Source organism: Phocoena phocoena, chromosome 3 (genome assembly GCF_963924675.1).
Source record: "Phocoena phocoena chromosome 3, mPhoPho1.1, whole genome shotgun sequence".
Taxonomy (NCBI): Eukaryota; Metazoa; Chordata; class Mammalia; order Artiodactyla; family Phocoenidae; genus Phocoena; species Phocoena phocoena.
The window spans coordinates 41,734,331-41,756,610 of record NC_089221.1 but is presented as its reverse complement, the minus strand read 5'-3'; the positions used below and the strand labels follow the sequence as shown (position 1 = coordinate 41,756,610).

The 22,280-nt window shown below is 36.5% G+C and overlaps 1 protein-coding gene across 1 annotated transcript in view; it reads left to right on the top strand.

The window, feature by feature from the left end:
* Positions 1–22,280, top strand: part of ARL15 (ADP ribosylation factor like GTPase 15) — a 280,614-nt gene that overhangs the window by 52,266 nt on the left and 206,068 nt on the right. The window contains exon 4 of the mRNA XM_065873645.1: positions 7,401–7,609. Within this exon, the coding sequence (XP_065729717.1) occupies positions 7,401–7,609 (209 nt within the window). The remainder of the gene's footprint in view (positions 1–7,400; positions 7,610–22,280) is intronic.

Here is a 22,280-nt window from a genome sequence, read left to right as displayed (position 1 = left end):
CGGATAGCAAGTACAGTTGTTAGGACTTGACTTTGAAGGTAATGATGTAAAACTGTGTTTAGAGTAACACAGACAGGCATCCAGGATGCTTGTTGAGGATAAGGAGAAAAGAGGGCAGTTGGTGTATCAGCTTGTATAGCATTAGAACTTTGTTTTGCCAAAGATAAGCTGAGGACAACCTGCCTCAGAATCTCCTGGGCTGCTCACTTTATGAGAATCTTTCTAAGCGTGGAAGCATGTGACCACTGGGTTAGAATTCCAACACAGTGAGACCAAGGGGATTAGTATGACTCCTATATGGACCTCTTAATTTTGAGATTATGCTCCCAGCTCCGGCTGGCCTATCTTTGGACAGGAGACAGTCAGGGGAGAGTAAAGATAATTCAGTGTAACATCTTTATTTCTGTTGGAAAACAGCTCTGAATTTATGCCAAATTTTAGTAGGTCTTAAAGAGACCATTAAGTTTCTTTTGCATATTAAAGATAATTAGTATCTACAATTCTTAAAACTTCTGTGGGATCTCAGGTCCTTTATTCTCTTAAATTATTGAGACCTCAGAGGGTTTTTGTTTATGTAGCTTATATGTATGTGTCGATATTGATATATATCAATATTTGCCATGTTAGGAATTAAAGCTGATAAATTTTTTTAAATTCTTCAATTCCTTTAAAAGTAACAATAAACCCATTACACATCAATATTAAAAAAATGTTTTAATGCAAATTAACAGTTTCCAAAACAAACAAAAATATTTGAGAACAGTGGCAAATCTCCTTAATGTCTGGCTTAGTAGAAGAGGACCGGATTCTCATAGCAGCTTCTACATTTAGTCTGTTGCTATGTGTTATTTGGGTTGGAGTGAAAAAATTCTAGCCTCACACAGATAAATTCAAAAAGGAAGATGTATCTTGATAGCCTGTTCGGATGATTGCTGATCGTCTTCTTTCATTCAACACTGGAGTTCTTTAACAAGTGGTAGTTTTTAAAGGTCATTTGCGATGTGGAATCTGAAAACCACATCCATGCACTTTTTGTATTCAGTTACGTAACATCCAATGATCAGTCTTGTGCTTCGAGTGTGTTTTTTTTAATCTGTGCATGGTTTTGTACCATAATGCATTGGTCATTTGGGAAATATTGATTCATTAAGTTAGGTAGATCTTCCAAATGTTGAAACATTTTATAATACATATCTATTAATATCATCACCAATCTTGTCATTGAGAAGCTGTCAAGATCTCAGTGATGCAAACATTGTCCCCAAATTCTAGTTTTGGCTTGAAAACAAATTTTACCACTGACAACAAATACTTTCAGTTGTTTTCCTTGAAGTTACAGGCTTATGTAATCATTTTTGAGAAAATGTCTATCAAATACTCAAGACTGAATATAATCATAGTTTGTCAGTTGAAATTTCAAGTAAAAACGGGATTCCAGCAAAATAAAAACGACTAGTTTAGCTCACAACTCAGTTGCACCAATGCTTAACCTCCAAACAACCATGTGCTTTGGTGTGTAGCAAAAATGCTTTTTGACTGCTTCTCATTTAGTTTTTTTTAAAAAAAAAACATGTTTAAGAGTTAATTTGATAAAACTTTTTACTGCTTTATTAAGTTCATTCTTAGGTGAAACTTGCTCCCCGCCCTGGCAAATACATGGTGGTCAAGGATACAGTGACTACTACTTTGAAGCCAGCACTTCTGATCATGTTAGGTTACCCGCAAATTTATTCACCTTTGTTTTGCACCATTAGCAAAAATGTCAGTGTGGTGAAAATAGCAAATAACGTCTTATTCTAATTATAAAAACGGTGTTGATTCCTGGGTCTCCAGAAAGAGTCTTGAAGAACACTCTTTGAGAATGGCTACTTCTTCTGCCCGAAAGTATATGGATAATTATATAAACCAAGTCTTGGATGTTTATTTACACATAATAATAATTGTATTTTTTTGTGTGTGTGTGTTTTCTGCTCATGAGCCAACATCTAGTCACATGGCCTAAATTGACATTTATATGCTATTTTGGGGGGGTAGCTGAGGGAGGCTTTGTTGGTGTCCCCCATAACCCCATTTCCATGAGCACCAGACTGACTTTCAACAACTTAAACCTCTTGGAATTCTTTGTCTGGGAGCGTTCTCTGGCTGCTGAGTGCCTTGGGCAAAACCAAGTAAATTTAAATAAAATTAAAAATTCAGTTCTTCGGTTGCACTGACCACATTTCAAGCGCCCAATTGCCATGTGTGGCTAGTGGCTACCATGTTGGAAAGTATAGATGTAGAATTTTTTTGTTTTTTTCCATCACAAAAGGTCAGTAGGACATCACTGGTCTAGAGATCAGATTTTCCATAGGGAAAACTTGGAGCAACTATTTTATTGTTGTAGCTGACTCCTGCATATTCCTGGTTTGTTTGTTTGTTTTTTAGCTTATTGGGTCCACCTTTCAAAGAGCAACTCTTTTAATGAACTTATTCATAGCATATTAATTTACCATGAGGGAACTAAGCATCTCTTTGGTTGCAAATAACAAAATAGTCTTCTAAAATTGGCTTGAATAATTGGCATGTACTGTGCTCGCAGAATGAGTTCTTATAATACAGAACTGGGGATAAGTCCTGCTGCTCAGCACTGTTCTCAAGGTCCCAGGTTCTTTCTGTCTTTCTATTCTGATGTCCTCAATATGTTGGTATGTCTCCTTAAGGTTGCTAGGAGGCTAACACTGTTCAAAGCATCACCTGATCACCTAATGAAATCTAAACAGTAGAAGAAAGAGGCGTCTCTCTTTGGGCATCTATCTTTTTAATGAGGAGCAAAATCTTTTCCAAAAGCTCCCAGCAGACTTTTGTCGAGTCCTGTTTCACCAGAACTGAATCAGATGTCCATGCCGCAAGAGACAGAGGCTGGAAATACCAGTACCTGGCATTCTTAACCTCTATAATGGTAGACTGACTCTGCAGGTAAAGAATGTAAGCCTTATGAGGACTGAAAGTTTGGTCTTGTTTTGTTTACTTCTGTGTCCCAGCACCTAAGACGATGCCTGGTGCTCAGTAGATATCCATTAGAGGAATGAATTAAGGAATTAACAAGTACATGGTGTGCCATAGAAATGAACCTGCCCAATGAGGACATTATGCTCCTGTCTTCTATCACTGCTCTTGTTGTGGTATCTTGAACCAGGCTATCCTAATTGATTGGCTCTCAGAATGAACTCTTAGATTCCCAAGACTTCCTTACAACCCTCAGTAAGGAGATCTCAGATCTTGGGTAATGAGGACATTCGACAGCACCTTCCACCCAAGCTCTCTACTGTTTAGACCACCCCTTTGATTTTTAATCTAAATGAACAAAGGATAGATCAGGTTGGAGTTTGGTATTTATCCTTTTTATATAACAATTGTAATTTCAGGGACACAGAGCACACAATTGCCAGTCATTAGAATAAGAGCAGGCTCAGACTACTGTTAGATATGCTGTCCTGTGTGTGTTACCCTGTGTGGATTTGGTTTGTAGGTTAGGAATGATGGGATGTGGGCAATCAAACAGGTGTTCCGAATTTCCCCAGTTAGGTTCACTTCTCAAAGCACCTGGCAGCTGGGTGGATGACACATCCATTTCTCATTTGAAGTTGGTGAGTGAACTTAAGGCCCACTCAGCTGGACTGAACAGCTGTATCTCCCCCCCATCACCCTGTTCCTGGTTTCCTCGGCCCTGATCTGTATATTATGTCATATACAGGGCATTTTAAAAAGTTATGGTATTTGGGTCTGTTTCATCCACCAACACAGTCCTGGGACTGTCATTTTATCTCACTAGGTTCCTTATGGGCTCCTAAATGTGACAGGTGAAAATAGTTTCTTGTTGAAAGATGACTTCACAGGTTGGATTTCCAGTATGTCCCACATATTTCCAGTGAACAAGTTCCATTAAATCATGCATCGAGTATTCTTCTCCTATACTTCACTCCCTGGATACCCTCCAATGCTATGGCCATGTTTTTTTCCTCTCATACATTTGCAGACCTTACTGTAATCAGCATTACTTTACAGGCTTTGAGGGTTTGAGCTAAGAAGAATAATGGCTTTCTAAATACTTCTTGTTGGTCCTAGCTCAGTGACTTGTATTGAATAGACAGTAATACTATTCATCGAATTAATTGGTTGGGAAATGTTCTTGGATAGGTTCCCACTCTAAGCACTAATATATATAAGCACTTAGGTACCTTTTATTCTAACAGGTTCCCTTTTTCCCCCTCTTGGCTTATGTGGTAGTAGAGTTCTTTATTTAGCTTTGTCACCTTTCTGGTCGATGATCCTTGTATTTCAATCGCAGTAGACCTAAATATATTCCTAGTTGCTTAGCCTTGGACACATTATGTAATTGTTTTGTGTCTTGATTTCCTTATTGATAAAATGAGAGTGATAAAAGTACCTACCTCATAAGACTGTCATGGGCCAGTGACTTAATACATGTAAACACTTAGCACAACCAACATTTATTTCAGAACTGGAGTTGGTCAACCTCAACTGCTGGTTGGCTATGGATACAAAAGTTTGGCGAAATCAATGAAAGCATTCTGTGAGCACTAATGAGGTCTATAGAATTTATGATAAAGCATGTTGCATCTATTCTTATTATATGAAAATTGTGTGCTACACGTCCTTTATGTAGGTAAAATGTATAAAAAGCTTGTGTATGGATACATGTGCGCACAGCATTTTTGTTATTTTAAACATTTACCACCAGGTAACACTGTCCCTACTTTTGTTCTTCAAGCTTATGGATGTTTCTCTCCCATATGGATAATGTCTGGATGTAGCCTGTAGCAGATGTTGTTGGTACCCTACCCAGATCTCCTTTACTGGGCCAGTGCATCCATCTCCCAGCTGCTGCGGGTATTGGCTGCTAATGACTCACACCTGTACCCTTCTCCAGAGGCCTGCCCTTGGCTGACAGTAATTGCCTCAACCAAGTATGTTGGGGAGATTATGAGATCATGCCCCAGCCCCCTCTCCTGTTCCCCAGGGGTGGCTCAGAGCCAATGACTGTTCAGGGGTGTAACAGCCCAGCCCCCTTGCCTTTTGGATGGGGCAAATTCCGTGGTTCAGTCCACATTCTAGAACTGCTCATTGGATCAGACTGAGGCTAGATTTCTGAAACCATATCTTTGTGTAGCTCCTTCCCCCACTCTGGCTTGCTTCTTTCACTCTTGTTTCTCCTGAAGCACTCTGTCTATACTCAGGTGTTTAAGAAATGCCGTCTCAGGCTCTGCATGTAGGGTACCTGACCTAAGATGTTGCTAATTTCAGTGCCCCTATTGTTTTCTTAGTTCCACCATCACTTATGCAACTAATTCCCTATATTAAATAATCTCTGGCTTAAATTTCCTCTCTTTGTTTTCTTTTCTTGGTTGGACCCTGCCTGATAGGCATTAACCCTGCTCATATACCCCGTCTTTACATATTTTCGGTTGCTCAACATCAAATGCCCTTGTTCTTATTATATCCCTGGTTATTTCTCATAGTATTTTGATGAATACCCCAGATTTTAGCATCTCAAAATAAGTTTCAAAGCCTGAGTCAATTACACCTTCCTCTTAGGACTGTTGTAAGAATTGTATGAGCTATTTTTTTTTTTTTAAATACTTAGCTCTGCGCCTGGAATGTAGAAGTTCTTAATAAATGGTAGTTGTTTGGTTTATATTACTCTTGTAAGAGACTTGCCCAGTCTGGATAAGATGTCTCATCCCTTGTTCCCAGAGAACCCTAATAAGTTCCTTTATCACAGTGCTTTATTACTCTTTATTATTATCTTTGTTTTTTATTCTATTTCTCCCAGAAAAACATGAGCTTCTCAGTGTCATCTAGTGGTATATTGGCTCTCCAGGGGAAGAAAAGACCTGACAGATAGCTTTTGCTGATTTTTCTTGGTGAAAAATACTCCTACCCTGTCCATTTTCAAGCTACCAAAATGCTGTCACTGAACAGTGTTGGGAAGAGACACACAATTGGCACACCAACGCTGGTCTCTACTCTGAATCCCTAACACTCAGCATGGTATATCCACCACAGGAGCTAGATGTTCAAGAGATGCCTAAAATATAGTTATTGAGTGGTCAGAACTTGATTATATGCCCTAAATTGGTGAAATTCCTTGATATCTAATTTTTGTTACATAACCAATAACTTGTATCGGTTATATAAGTCCCCCCCCCCCGCAATACACACATATGCACAAAAATTACCCATGCTATTCATGAATCAGAGAAAAGGAAGTATTCATCATGATGTGATGGGAAATACCCATGCCCTCCCTGGGCAAGCTGCCTACTAACTCAGACACAGATCTCAAGTTTGTGATTTGCTATACACATGAATGGAGCTTAGTCACTTCACCTCTCTCGGCCCCAGTTTCCTCAGAGTTGGAAGCCTAATTAGTGTATAATTTCATTTCCTCCTTCCCTCATTTTCCTCATTCCTGTATCAAACTTTGAGTTGTACATTATGCTAGATATTGGAAATATGACAAGGAATAAGACTTGGCCCTGGCTGAAGAGCATCTCAATATCTTTTTCTATGAACATCCCATCAGACTGAAGCCATGAGTGTGCTCATTGCCAAATGGTGTTATGCAGATGTACCAAAGGCCAAGATTTCACATCATTACAAACTTTAGCACTTTGACACATAAAGGTATTGTGCTAATAGTTTTAACTTTCTGGATAAATTAAAAAAGGCTGTCCTGATCAGTGTAAGCAGTCCTCAGAAAATGTCAACCAGATAATGTTAATGGTATGGAGAGAACCCTTGGTGAACAGCTTGGTTATTCTGCTCTCTGAGTTAGGCTCAAACTCAGTGTGTAGAGAGGGTAGTTTTTTCAGGACTATTAAGCAAAATCTGAAAACATTCTTTTGTGTTTAAGTCTAAGAAGTACTTATCCTGATTCTTTCTTCCATATTTTGATAAGAAAGGCATGAAGAATGACTCTTAAACTTTAGTGTTCTCCTTCAAGGCCATATCCACCCATTGACTCTAATGCCTTTGTTCTCATCATCTGTGATCTCCGCACTTAATTTTTTTGTTGTTGTTTTGTTTTGATTTTTGCGGTACGCGGGCCTCTCACTGTTGTGGCCTCTCCCGTGGCGGAGCACAGGCTCCGGACGCGCAGGCTCAGCGGCCATGGCTCACGGGCCCAGCCGCTCCGCGGCATGTGGGATCTTCCCGGACTGGGGCACAAACCCGTGTCCCCTGCATCGGCAGGCGGACTCTCAACCACTGCGCCACCAGGGAAGCCCCGCACTTAATTTTTAAAGCCGCATTGGTTTCCAATAGGAAATTACTGTTGGGAACTTTTTTCAGTTGCTGAAAGCTGTTTTTAAAAAGAGAATTTGTTTTGTTTTTGACAGGGGCTGATAATATCCGGAAATACTGGAGCCGCTACTACCAAGGATCTCAAGGGGTAATATTTGTATTAGACAGTGCCTCTTCAGAAGATGATTTAGAGACTGCTAGAAATGAACTGCACTCAGCTCTTCAGCACCCACAGTTATGCACTTTACCGTTTTTAATATTGGCCAATCATCAAGACAAGCCAGCCGCTCGATCAGTACAAGAGGTATGTCTCATTAAGGCAACAGCTCTTTGTCTGTCTTGTTTGTTGACTTTTGCTGCCATGTTGGAGTCTGAAAATATTCCTGTAATTGGACATATGCTGGTTATACTGTTTTGCAACATGAGACCTAAGTTTTTTTAGAAAACAGAAAGCCTATATCAATCTGATAAAAATTATTATTCACACCCATAACCCCACTTGGAGACCATAGATTTTTTTTTTTTTTTAACTGTTTAGCGAAAGTTAAAGGATTTATAGGAATATATTTCTCATCTATTTTAAAGGGCTAAAGGCCTGGTCATTTAACATTTTTTTTTTTTACCTCGACAGCTTACTTAGTTCATTCTTCTTTTCAAGGCATGCGTCGTGCGTATTACCATGCATCACTTGCCCTCAAATGTCGTGTTCTTGTCCCTCTGAAATGCTCACTGTGGACGAGAAGCAATGGGTCCTATTCTGTAATCAGCCAGGCTGAAAAGTGATGTCTTATCTTGCAAGTTCCATGCCAGCAAATACCTTTTAGTAAGGACCCATTCTTTATCTTCCATATTTAATTTCATTTCTTAGCTTGTATCTTTCCTGTAAAAGCATGAGACTAATTCTGGGCAGATAATCAGTGTCTCAGCAGAGTTTCTGATTCATGGTACTAAAGTAATAAGATATGTGAATAGCTTTCAAAACTTAAATTATAGTGAATTTTAACCTTAAGAATAGTGAAATCAAAACTTTTGATGTATTCCTTTACACCTGTAACTTTCAGGATATGTTCCATTACTTCCCCCACCCCCCCCCTTCAAAAATTGTGTGCTTCTTTTTTTTACATCTTTATTGGAGTATAATTGCTTTACAATGGTGTGTTAGTTTCTGCTTTATAACAAAGTGAATCAGTTATACATATGTTCCCATATCTCTTCCCTCTTGCGTCTGCCTCCCTCCCACCCTCCCTATCCCACCCCTCTAGGTGGTCACAGAGCACCGAGCTGATCTCCCTGTGCTATGCAGCTGCTTCCCATTAGCTATCTACCTTACGTTTGGTAGTGACAAAGCTGTGACAAAGTGAGAGAGAGGCATGGACATATATACACTACCAAACGTAAGGTAGATAGCTTGTGTGCTTCTTTTAGTGACTTCGGAATAATAGAAGCCACATTGTCCTTTAGTCTGAAAATGGATGAGGAACCCAGGACATAACATGTTCTAACTCCAGACTCTCTCCCACTTTGTGTGGGACCCATGGGCAAATAGCTTTGTCCCTGTGCCTGTCTTCTCACCTGTAAAATGGGAATAATGTGATTTTTTTTTAAATGAGAAGTGGGATTAATTTGAAGTGTAGGACGTACTGTATCTAGAGAATTGTCATTTATTTTAGAAAAGTAGTAAAGAAGGCAAGGATTTCTTATTAAATAGAGCTTTAGAGCTTATGTGTATATTTAGTTGCCTCACTCAGAATTAAGTAGTTAGCACCTTTTTCCTTTTTAGATTTTGTGAAATACCTTATGGATAACATTAAGTGATTAAGATAAAAAGAGTAATACAAATCTATTTAGACAGTCATCAATGTGCAGATCTTCGGCATTATAATTGGGTGCCTTCCTGATCTGTTCTTAAGACCTCAGGTACATCTTTTAACTTCTTAGCACCAGTTTTTCTGTCTGTAAAGTGGACGTAATAGTGTATAATGATGGGTAGTTATGAATGTTAGATTAGTTTATGTTTATAAGGTGCTTTGCTGAAAATGCATTAGTATTCTGAGATTCATTGTGGAAAATATAATTTTTTTTTGCTTTTTAATTTAAGAAACTGTTTATATGTTTCCATAGACATCAAAAAAAGAAACTAATGTGTTCTTTAAACCTAATATATGACCCGTGGTAATCCTCCATAGGAATTAAAGACTGCTACGTTGAATAAAGGAAGCTTTTAACAATTGATTGCTTTGGAGTATGCCATGTGGGTGTTGGCTGGCTGTGTCTCCTAGGAAAAGGGCAACTAACTATCTTTTTGTGATTCATCTTTTAGTAAGAAGAAGTTGTGAATGTAGAGTAATCATAGATATACTTTGAAAATTATTCTAAACTTGTATGTACTGGAACGTATGTGACTTTGACTTTTCCTTTTTACTCATGTCCATTTTAAATGAACTTTCCTCAAAATTTTGACTTGTGATGGAATTTGCAAATACCATTTTGAGGACTGCTCTATGTAAAGCATTTTCCCTATGATTATATAAACACGTACTAGGCCAGGTGCATGTTAACATTTTAGACTGCCCTAATTGAATCCATGAACAAATTCCATTGTAGATCTTGAACTTATCGAAACATAATGAAGTACTTAAACTTACTTTGGATTTGGGAGAGAAAGAAATGGAAGCTTCCTATTTTCCCCATTCCTTGAACAGCAGAGGTTTCTCAGTGTAGTTATTATGATGCTTTGCTGCAGTACTCCTAGGAATGTTTATACCTTATTGTTAGCCTAAAAATGGAATCTTAAACTTTTTTATAAATAGTAACCTCAGAATGGTTGGGAGTAGGCACGAGTAGAAGAGGAGATAGAAGATTGAGAAGTGAGCAAAGTTACGTGTTACTTGAAATATGTCGAGAAGTCGTCATCTGTTTATTACTTTCTTTCCTGATCCTAAAGGTATTACGTGCTGTGCGCTGCTCTGTTGCTTATAAACATTTTTATTCATTTGTACCTGCTCATTTGTGTGCACTTTGTGGAATTTCCAAATACTAAAAAGATGGTGTTTTACTCTGCAGAATACCTGTGAATTGTAGGTAAAATTCTGTTCTTTCAGAATCAGGGAAAATGCATTCAGTTTACCAAGAAGCACAGAACAATTCTTTGATGCAGTTAAGAAAAGACGAGGCATAGAGGCTTGTTGATTCTTCCCCTCCTCCCATTGAAATTATTACATTTTGTGCTTAATGCATTATGCAGAAATTTTGCAATTATTTATCCTGTCACTGGAGTAAAACTTTAAGAATTCATTTATCATTTAATGAGGAGATCAGGTTACCACTGAGCTTAGAAGCTGGTAGGAGCCGGTGAAATCCAAAGGAGAAAGCTGAATTATCACTTGGATTCCAACAGAGGATGAAAATCATCAGGAAGTTATGTATTTAGTTCCCTCCTCTATGATGTGAGTTTTGCTAGGTTTGTGTTGAGAAGTAAGTTAAGATAGGAACAATGGTTAAAATTACTATGTAACCCACTGACAGAGGGCAACATGCCCAATTATTTTGTTGCCCTTTTAGAAAGCAAGTGGAGTCTTGTGCATTGCATAGTTTCCCTTTCTGTGATATACCTACCTGGCAATGACCTATGTTTAACTTACCAGAATTTTAAGATTTTATGCCTTGAGACTCAATAGTAGAAACATGTTTTTTAACAAATAATAAGCTTTTTTGTGTGTAATAACAAAACACTGGGAAAAAGAACACCCTTTACATACTGTCTGAAAGCCAAGCAGTTCTTGCAACAGATGTTTGTTGTATTCACTTTAGGGAGGTGTAGTTACCACAGTTTTCCAGAATTTACTCATATCAACTATTTTCCTCTGTAGAAAACATAATATGAAAATCTATAATTATGTCAAGTGACCCACTTGATTCATTAGGGAAAATTCTGGTCTAATATAAATGATAAAGCTTTCTAAAACAAGAATCCATCTTAGGGGTAAATAGGTTGGTTTTTTATTTGTATTGAATTGTAATTGTATCTAATTTGTTTTACAGCTCCCATAGGAGAGCATACTTCAGTTCTGAAGTTATTTAATAGATCAGGAGGATTTTATGAGCAGTTAAGTTGATAGAGTAGCCAATAAAAGTAATCCTGTTTTCCCTCGACACAGTTGCTGATGGTGATTCTTTTACCTCCTAGCTTTTTCAAATCTTATTCTCATTTTATTGGGCATTACCATGTCTTATAAAATAACACATTTTGTCAACATGAAAGAAATAGTTTATCCTTTCAGCAGTCTAATCTGATTTGATATTCATTCATCTCCTTAATCCAAAAGTATTTAACTTTTTCAGAAATAATACATCAAAAATACTGAGTTAACTTGAATATTTTATATTAAAGCCAATATTAAGAAATATGAAAGCTAACACAACATTGTAAATCAACTGTACTTCAATTTAAAAAATGTAAAAAAGGATGAAAACTGTGAAACAGAATTTTGAAGTAGAATTATAAGGTCAGATGACACTATTTGGTTCCATGGCTCATTAATTGTAGCATAGGAAAATGCAGCTTGTAAATTAGGATGTCAGCATTAAAGTTGAGATTTGTAGTCAGGCATTTCTCAGTTTTTGCTCAATTGTAATTTAGTTCGTTATTGTGATGTACATAGAATGTGGTGTTCTATTTGAGAAGAATAGAAGAGTATTTGTATTTCTGTCATGATATAAACATTACTTTTTTAGACCATGTTTTGTTTTGATTATCAATATTCATGTTTTTGAATAGTACTTTCAGTATTCACCATGTCATGAATAGTTTATCTAGTTCTCACTTCTTAGTCTAGACATTTTCTGGAAGAGAGGGCTAATATATGTTTTATGTTGTTTAACTAGTACATTTAAATATAATTACTTCTTGTTTATAGATAATTATTTCTACGTCGTGTACTTTTCCCCTTTCCTACAAAGGGCCAGAGAGAGTTTTGCAAGATTGAAATTTTTGGGCACTGTTTGTCTGTAAATAATCCACTATTTACAGATAATCCATTATTAAAAAATAATTTTAATAGTTTAAAATTTCTGAATTTACACTGCTTGACAGGAGAGCTGTTCTTTTCTGGTAGTTCTATGAAGTAATGAATACCATCTCTGATTTTACATGACAAATCTTTTATTAGAAGTGCAAAGCAGTGTTTAAATCACATAAAATCTCAGCGTAATTTAATATTACTTTCTGTATATGGAGAGAAATGAGTGTGTTTGTGTGCGTGTGTGGTATAGTCATTGTAAAGTGTTGTATACTTTAAATCTTAAGAGTCTTCCAAATATCTTGACCTGCTTCTTGGCAGCATTTTAGAATACTGATTCGATTTCAGTATTGAAATAGGTATGAACAGTGTACATACCCATTGTGTGAGCAGTTTGAAAACTCCCTTATAGGATGTACACTTATCCTAAAGTGATATAAGAGATACAACTTATTTTTTGTCCATTCCTTACAGATGTACTCCATTCTGTTACAGTTTAATCTTGGGGAAACAATGAGAGCGTTTGGAAGTTAGTTTTCCATTGAATGACTCAGTGATCTCTTGAAACTGTTTACTCACTTGCAAGAGAAGCTGAAATCGCAATCATTTCAATAGTTAATTACAAAAGTGTCATTATTATAGAGCAACTTTTAGAGACTACTTGAAACAGCCAGAATATTTTATTTATTGTACTTAAAAAAAATAATAAATTTATTTATTTATTTACTTACTTATTTGTTTGTTTGTTTGTTTATTTATGGCTGCGTTGGGTCTCGTTGCTACGTGCTGGCTTTCTCTAGTTGAGGTGAGCAGGGGCTACTCTTCGTTGTGGTGTGTGGGCTTCTCATCGCAGTGGCATCTCTCGTTGCAGAGCACGGGCTCTAGGTGCGTGGGCTTCAGTAGTTGTGGCATGCGAGCTCAGTAGTCGTGGCTCGTGGGCCCTAGAGTGCGGGCTCGGTAGTTGTGGTACACGGGCTTAGTTGCTCGGCGGCATGTGGGATCTTCCTGGACCAGGGCTCGAACCCATGTCTCCTGCATTGGCAGGCAGATTCTTTAACCACTGTGCCACCAGGAAGTCCCTTTATTGTATTTTGATGTGTTTTTTCTTTTTCTATGCATTCCTTGAAAAACATTAATTTGTATATTTGATTTCATTGATTCTAAATCTAGCCATCTTGATCTCACCATTCTAGGAAACCCTGTGTACCTGTGTTTCTTGCATCCACCAGGCAATATGATGAGAATATGCCCTGCCCACTGAAAACTAAAGAAATTCCCATTAACAAATATGTTACATAAGAAAGGTCCCTTCTATCAAGAAAATTGTTTAGGTGGGATAACAAAGTAATACATTTGATAATATAAAGTGTATACGCAAAACGAATTCATTATGTTCTTTTATAAAACCCCCATTTCTTTCCACTTTCTTCCTTTATTCAGTCACATGTATATCTTCATTTTCTGTAAAGCTGGCAAGTTTTGGAACTTCTTCCAATTCTTACTTTCCTCCTCCAGACAGTTTAGTGCCAGCTCTCTCACCTGTAGTACTTTTCAGAATTCCCTGGTTGTTTACATTCCCACATCTCCTCCCTTCCTCCCTTCCTTCCTATCTCCCAACACAGACCAGAAAGAACAGACTTCCTTTCTGTTTTTCACAATACCCATATTAAAAATCAGTGTTATCTTCTAATTCTTGCTAGAATCAAATGAAACACCACAGATTTAACAGGTTAATGTGCTTGAGAATTGAATTCCCTTTTCTTTTCTCTGTCATTTCATCTACTACTCACTATTCCTGTTGCCGTAGGAAAACCACCCAAAGCTTATGTGCCGCAACAAGTTTTCCTGGATACCAATGACTGAGATAGATGCCCTCCTTGTGACTTCCCAAGGCATCCTGGTCTTATCCTAATCATAAAGATTAGAATTAATTGCCTATTGACTTTTTCTGTCTACCCTTCAAGATTGCAAGCTACTTGCAGGACAGGAGTTCTTGTTGGTTTATGTCTCTGTGCTCGCTATATGTTGTTTGAATGAGTACTACCTCTGAGTCTTTCTGTATGTGCTTCCCTGTTGGATTAATGCCATCAGCTTTGTCTAGATTTCCCTACTCTCCTTTTACTCAGTATGAGTCATCTATTTCTATCCTTGAATATAAAAATTTTCCTTTTCCTCTGCATCAAACCCTGACCTTTGAATATTGCTCACGAACCACATCTTCTATGAAACCTCACCACTCCAACCATGTTAATAGTGTTTAAAAGCTTCAATCTGTTAACTACCATATTTACAAAAGTTTGTTTTAATGTCTTTTTATGTACTTATATTTGTTCACTTGAGGACTTTGCTTACAACAGGTTACTATTTTCTTCCCAAGTCCCTCATAAAAAGTGAGGACATCCTGCCTGAATAATATTATTTTAATATGTTTTTATTAATTGCCTGTCTTGTAACCATATAGAGCTTATTTCACTTGCTAGCATCACAAACTGTCTTTTGCTGTTTATATTTCTCATGTGGAGGCTGGTATGGTACATGGTGAAACTCTATGGGAACATAATTGAGATGATTTTAAAGCAATGTATTCAAGTTAATAAAAACAAATTTAGCTGTATAAACTAATAAAAGTATTTATTACATTTGTGAAACTTAGAAGGATTTTAAAAATTCTTACATTTAACAGTTTTTCTTCCTATAAATATTTTACAATAATGAACCATAACTAATACAGTTAGAGTTTGATTTTATCCAAACGATATTATTTTACTTTTTCGTTATTTGAAGCAATATGTATTTGACTGGTTGTACTGGTGAACTTCACCCTTTATATCTGTATTTCAATTTTGTAGTTTGTAAAAATAAGTATTTGATTAACTCTCATTCAGCAAAGGCAACAAATGATTCTGAGGCAAAAGTTTCCAGAATCATTTCCTTGTTTCTTAGTTTTATTTATTTATTTCATTTGCAAAGAAACTCAGTTACTACACATTCCATAGCTTACAAAGTTAATAAAACATTTGTCGAGTTAAATTTATTTGAAAATAGACTCAGAGTTAATGCCAGTAAGGTGCTTTGAAGATAAAAAGCACAATAAGTGTTAGTTATTATCATTATGATAATTATTATCATTATTATTATTACATAGTGTCTGCCTAAAAATACCTTTGGTTACTCTGGGATGGCTACAACTAATGAGAGGGGTTAATCTGCTGGGTCTTATCCAGAACTAAGGATTTGAGACTTAATACACTAAAGGTTTTTTGTTTGTTTGTTTCCTAAATAGATCAAGAGATATGTTTGTTTATTCTCTTCTCTAAAGAAAAATAAACTTCCTCTAGTGCAGAACCATCAGAACTCATTTTGAATAGTTTGAATATTTTCTTTATATAATCTCTCAAGAGATGTCTGAGGATAGGTTTTCTGAAAAGGGTCTAAAAACATAGGCATTAATTTCTAAATAGTCAGAACCCTTTATTTCTTAACTATTTCTCAGTTGTATAAGAGCTCAAATTTATAATTTGTATGTACTAAAAAAATAGAGCACGATTCTAGGAAGAAAATATGAGAGCTTAATTCTTATTACAAAAATGAAACATTACGCCTTTGGGAAGTTACAAAAATAACAACTAATTACATAAATTAACTCCAGTGAGAGTATTTTACAGCGGATTCTTTAGATTATTCTTTATAAAGAAGACTTCAAGATTAAGCTAAATTCCTTGCAAGATACTGCAAAGATTGTCATCCCATATCAGACATAAGGAAAGTAGTGAAACATTTTAACAGGCAGATGTATGAAAGTCACATGTATACCAAGCCTCATAATCAGAAAGACATTAGTGACATGTCTGAAGAAGACATTCCCTAATATTATTGCAAATTAAATAAGAAAAGACCTCGAGAATAAAAAGAGAAAAGGTGCCTGGAGCCAATGAATTACAACTGACAACCTAAAGGCACTTGAAGAACCAATTGCTAGAGTGATTGCAAAGCCATTCATAGTGTGCAACAGACAGAGCACAGCCAAAAGCTGGAACAATGCCTCCAGTTCAGCAATATTGCTTCAAAAGAATGGAAAGAGGGGAACGGGAAGAGCCACTGACCCTGAGACCAATTTCCAGGCAGCTGCACAAACTGTATACTGTAATTAAAGGTTTCGACCAGTAATCACAGCGAAGCCAGACTACAGAAAGTCTAGGGAAGCAGCAAGGTTTATAATGAGGCAGACATCCTTAACTTAAAACATGGAAAAAGCAGGTAAGAAAACCAGTCCATTTCTGGCAGTGACTTTGAAAAGCTCGGCTGTGGTAGCACAAATATGAAAATCATGTATTTTTAGACTTCCTCCTGTAAGAACAAAAACACATAATGAAAGATACCTGCTTTCATCTGTTGAGATGAATAGACCACTCTGCTGCTCAGAAACAGGCATTTTCTCCTTGCCACTTTAGTTTTTTTCTTTACCTATGAATTGCATGTGCCTTTGATGAAAACAATGAACTAGACGTGGGCAATGGTACAGACAGTAGACTGAATGGTGCTAAGAAGTGGCCACTCTTCCAATGAGCCTGGGCTCTGGTAGAAAAGGACTCATCCGCACCTGAGTAATTTGTCTATAGAACCTCTTCTACCTTTTGTTCACTGGTGTCTAGACTCATTCTTTTTCTTTCTTTAGTAATATCTCTTTATGTAGAATTCCATATGCAGCCACAACTCTCTTGTTTAAATATTCACATACCCACTTTGAGTATTCGTTTCTTGAGAAAAGGGGTATCTAGTGGTTCAAATGCAGGTAAGGTGCAGACTTTCAGTACAAACAACAAGGTGTTCTTACAAGAGTCGAATGAATAGAACTAGCATCTCCGTTTGCGGGCACCGCATAGTTCCTTCCAGACTGGGCCTATTAAGGTCTTTAACTTCATTACTAGAAATTCTGAAATCCAAATTTCATATAAAGCTTTGACCAAAAATTTTAAAGAAAGAACATCTACAAGTTTTCTACTCGTACGTAAAGGAAAAGATTCAAGTAGAATTTCATTTTGTTTTATTTAGGCTTACAGTTAAACATATTCAAGTGTCTGAACTCATTAGCGTGTGTATAGACTGACTGAGTTTAGTTCATTCCACACCTGGAATAAGATTATGGAGCTTGAAAAGAATGCTTGTAAAGAATGTTTTGACAGTAAATAGCTCCGTAAAATAACTGGAATTGTTTTCATAAATGATAAGTAAAATCACTTGAGCCTTATGGGAAGAAGGTTCTATGTATGAACTGTGAAATAATTTGGATGTTGCACAGAATGATATAATTTTAACATGGAGAATTTGTAATATATTATTTATTTTTAGACTGTAGTTTTGACTGATAATTTGTCAAGCCAAAAGAAGTCTGTACTGAAAGGGGCCAGAGTGGAAAATCTGGGTAACTTGTGTGTAGCTTAGACAGGAGAACAAAGAAATAATGAAATGAAAATAAGAGCTTGGCAGGGGAATCCTTAGAGAACAGCTGGTTGAAGATTGCAATTGTTAACAGTGCTATAAAAGAAAGATATTCTGTCATCATGATCTAGCACATTGCGTTGAGGAGAAGATTGAGTAATCATTAGAGGGATCCTGAAAAAATAAACCAAAAAAGATCTTGAGATAGAGGTATAATCAATATGCAGTAAATAGTATCACTGATACTGTTATTATTATTATTACTGTTATGCAAAAGCAGATCATATGCCCAGACAAATGGCGTGATTTTCCAAAACATAAAAACATAAATTCTTAAGAAAGAACACCTTTCTTTCTTGTTATATATAAAGATTTACATTTTACTCAGTTCTAATATAGTTTCATTTAAAATGGTACTTGTCAAACTTATTGGAAAGTGAAGTCTAAATATTTGAATTATTTAAATGTGTAGGTAGAGATTCATAAGTGTAAAAATGCATGTTTCTGCAGGTTTGGAGCAATAAAAAATGATACTGAATTTCCAAATTTTTATCTCGACCTGATGTTTTTTCTTTAAAGCTCTCGATATCTTTCTGTTTTTTCTTAATAATAGCTATTAATGATTTTTATATTAATACGCAAACAAGCTCATTTTTTTTAGGTGAAAAGGGAAAACAGACGTTTAACATGAGATCACTAGATTGCTTGAACCTGTTATAGTTAACAGAAAATTTTTATTAATATAGCTATCTCTTTTACACTTTACAAAAAGCTCTCTCTGTCTTTATTTTTTCTGTCTTTTAAACTTTATCAGCACAGTTTCCTGCCCTAGGGAAATACCATCTTTCTGTAATGATTCTCAATGTGCAATGCCCTTTAATTATTTAGAACGTTAGTTCTAGCAGTGTTGATGCACAAAGTATAGAATATTTTGTTGAATCTGCACTAACTCCATATGAGGCTCTAGACATTGCTTTTTTTGGTAAAACACTAGATACAAATCTGTGTTTTTGTAGTTTCATCTGTTAAAAAGGGAATATATAAAAATTGTAATTCCTTTAGTACTTGTTTACTTGTTCTTGTTTGGATTCTAGTTAGTCAAGATTTTGTCATATGGTTCTTTAGCCGTAGTAAAGCTGAACTGAAAAATGTGTGCTATTAAAAATGTCATATCTTTAAGATGCTTAAGCAAGAGATATGGCTGTAATTCCTGGATTTACTTTCACTGAAATTATTTTTAGAACAACAGCTCTTCTCTGGCTCAGTCTGAACACGAATATGGACAAGTTTATAAGGAATTGTAGTTAAGATTACTTGACCCATTCTCTGTCAATTAAGATTATATGACTAACATCCTATAGAAAATGTATGTCTATCATTTTCACTTGGATCTCCGTGGAATATTACATAATCTTTAAAAATCCATTTTAATTAATAATCTGAATAATTAATAAAACCACATAGTATACTTTTAAGAGGGTACAAAAAAGTATACAGTGAAAAGTATTCTCTTTACTCCTCATGAGCCCTGTTCCACTCTAATCTATAACTCTCAGCCTTCAGCCAGCCTACATTCTTATAAAACTTTGAATATCAAAAGGTTAGAAACACCAACCTAATGCATTTTGCTTATTAACACAATGAAATATGAACTATACATTAATGAACATAATTATATTAAAGCTAGTACTTCTAATATAATAGCAGTAAAATGTTACAATTATTTCAAGAAAATTAATTTTAGTAGTTCATTCTCTAGATTATTACCATGAGTTTTAAGCAGTTTATCAAGTCAAATTAGTAAAACTCCAATTCTGATTACACGAGAAAGATATATTTGATTGTATGAGGATATGTATCCAAGGAGTCATACTCAAATTATTTAAATTATGAAAATTTCAAACAGGGGCTTCCCTGGTGGTGCAGTGGTTAAGAATCCACCTGCCAATGCAGGGGACAGGGGTTCGATCCCTGGTCTGGGAAGATCCCACATGCTGTGGAACATCTAAGCCCATGCGCCACAACTACTGAGCCCGTGTGCCACAACTACTGAAGCCCGCATGCCTAGAGCCCGTGCTCCACAAAAAGAGAAGCCACCGCAATGAGAAGCCCGCGCACCACAATGAAGACCCAACGCAGCCACAAATTAAAAAAAAGAAAAAGAAAATTTCAAACATACAGATAAGTACAGAAAATAATATAACAGCTAAATTCATCCACCCAACACCCAGATTTAGCAAATATTAATATTTTTACCATATTTGTTTCAGAGCTTTACTTTAAAGAAGCAAATCATTAAACATGCGTTTAAATGCTTTGCCCTCAGTTCTTCAGAAGTGAGTCTATGTTCCAGGGCATGACTGTGCCGTAGTTTTTATTCATTCATTCTCTTACTGATAAACTTTTAGGTTGTTTCTAGATTTTTGAGATTATAAACAAAGTTGTTGATGATTATCTTTGTATGTGTTTCCTTTTGTATTTTTGCAAGCATTTCTCAAGTATATAATGTAAAATTGGAATTACTGGGTCAGAGGACATACACATGTTTAACTTGAGGTGTATTTAACTTGGCATTTTGGGTTTGGAGATGACAAACAGTAAGACTGAGATCAGAATCTGGATTTAAATCCTGCTTACTGTTGACCAGCTGAGTCATATTGGGCAAATACTCAATACTTTAAGTCTGTTTCCTCATCTGTAAAATGGGGATAATCCTAGAATTTACCTCATAGCGAGCAGTGAGGATTAAATGAAGACTGAGCCCATAGAGAGTGCTCAGTCAGTATTAATCGTTGCTCCTTCCTCTCCTCTGGACAGCGATGTTATGAGGATTAAATGGCACTTATAACTGTGTCTGGTACAGTGGCCCGTCAGTGCTCGTCAGATACACAAAAATGAGACAGAAGACGGTTCATATAGGCACAAATATTTATATGCTTTTTGAGGGTGCTCAAAGAATAAATTACAAATACAAAAAAAAAAAACCTGAAAGGAAAACAAAGAAGCAATGAGGACCTTATACAACCCTTACAATTTTTGGTAGATTAGTTATAAGCAATTAATTTATTTTACTTTCATATATACAGAGTTCTTGTCAGAAACTGCTTTTTTTTTAAATTGTTAAGCTAATAAAACATCCTTTCCTCTTTTGTTGGGATGAAACCAGAAAGATCAGATCTTTCGGTGATTTTTCCCTTGCACAATTTGATACTAAAGCTTGTTCTTGATGATGTTCCAGATAGATCATTCTGCCTTAATTTTTTAATATGTCAGTTTGGAAGTACTGTTAAGTTAGTAGCTTTGTCTTTAAAAGAAAAAAAATACAAAAGCAAATGTAGAATGTTATACTTTGCCAAAGCATAAAAATAAGGGAGTTGCTTGCACTAGCTGTGGACCTACCTGCAGATCTCTAGGTTTCTGGCAGGCACCACAGAAGCCCAGAAATCTGCTTTTTATAGTGTGTCACTTGGTGTGTTCTCAGGATGTGACTGACAGGCTTGTTGTTTCCTCTCTTTGAAGGCCCAAGAGGTTACTCGGATTATTTTAGAGTGTTCGTTGCACCAATTCTTACTTTCAGATTTAAATAGAATCTTCTTAAGCCTTAAAGGTGGATTACTTTGCATTACTTTTATGGCTTTTCAACGTTTTGGGACCTATTTAAGAGCCCTCCTAAAACCGGGATTTCCTGGAGTGTGTTTTCTTTTGGGGGAAATTTTAAGGATTCCTTGTGGACTTGCCCAAAGCCCCAAATTTACCAACCAGAAGGGCCTGATGGAAACAAGTTAGTTAATAAAAAAAATGAAAACAGGGTGTATGAGGAGAAAACCTCATCGTTATCTCTGTATTCCTTATAATAAATCAGACCTGTGTGTGTGTTTAACAAAAAGGAGGGTGTGCTCCCCCCCGCTTCATTCTCCGTTTCTTTTGATCATTGATCTGGGTGACCCCATGCTCAGGGTTTTTTTCCTTCATTTGACATGGACAGATTTTTGAAGTAGAGCTCTCCTTTGGGAAGGCCAGCCAGTTCCACTTGACTAACCTGTGATCTAATGACAGTAATGCAGGGTTACAGTGGCCATTTTGTGCGCTTTGAGGAGGATGGCCAGACAGAGTGGGAGAAAGGCCATGTCTGCGGAGAAAAAGAGAGGCAGGGTGATCGAACAGTGTGAAAAAGACTTGTTAGCCCACATTAGTTTGCCTGATTTACTTCACAACAGGTCAGGAAAGGCCAACAGCAGGGTTGTCGTTAAATCACAAAGTTGAAAATCCCAGTATTAGAAAGCTTTCAGATCTCTGAGAGCTATTCATTCCAAAGTTGGTTTTAACCCACCTTTGAGATGCACCAAACAGGGGAGCATCACACATTCCTTCAGTCTTACATATATTTATGAAATAATTCTGTGACTCTGGGTTCTTTTTTAATGCTGCCAGTTTTCAGCACCCTGTCATGGTTGGACCTTTGTGCAATGAGCTTGGGTGTGAAAGAGAAGCCAGATGAAGAGCGACTCGTTGCACTTT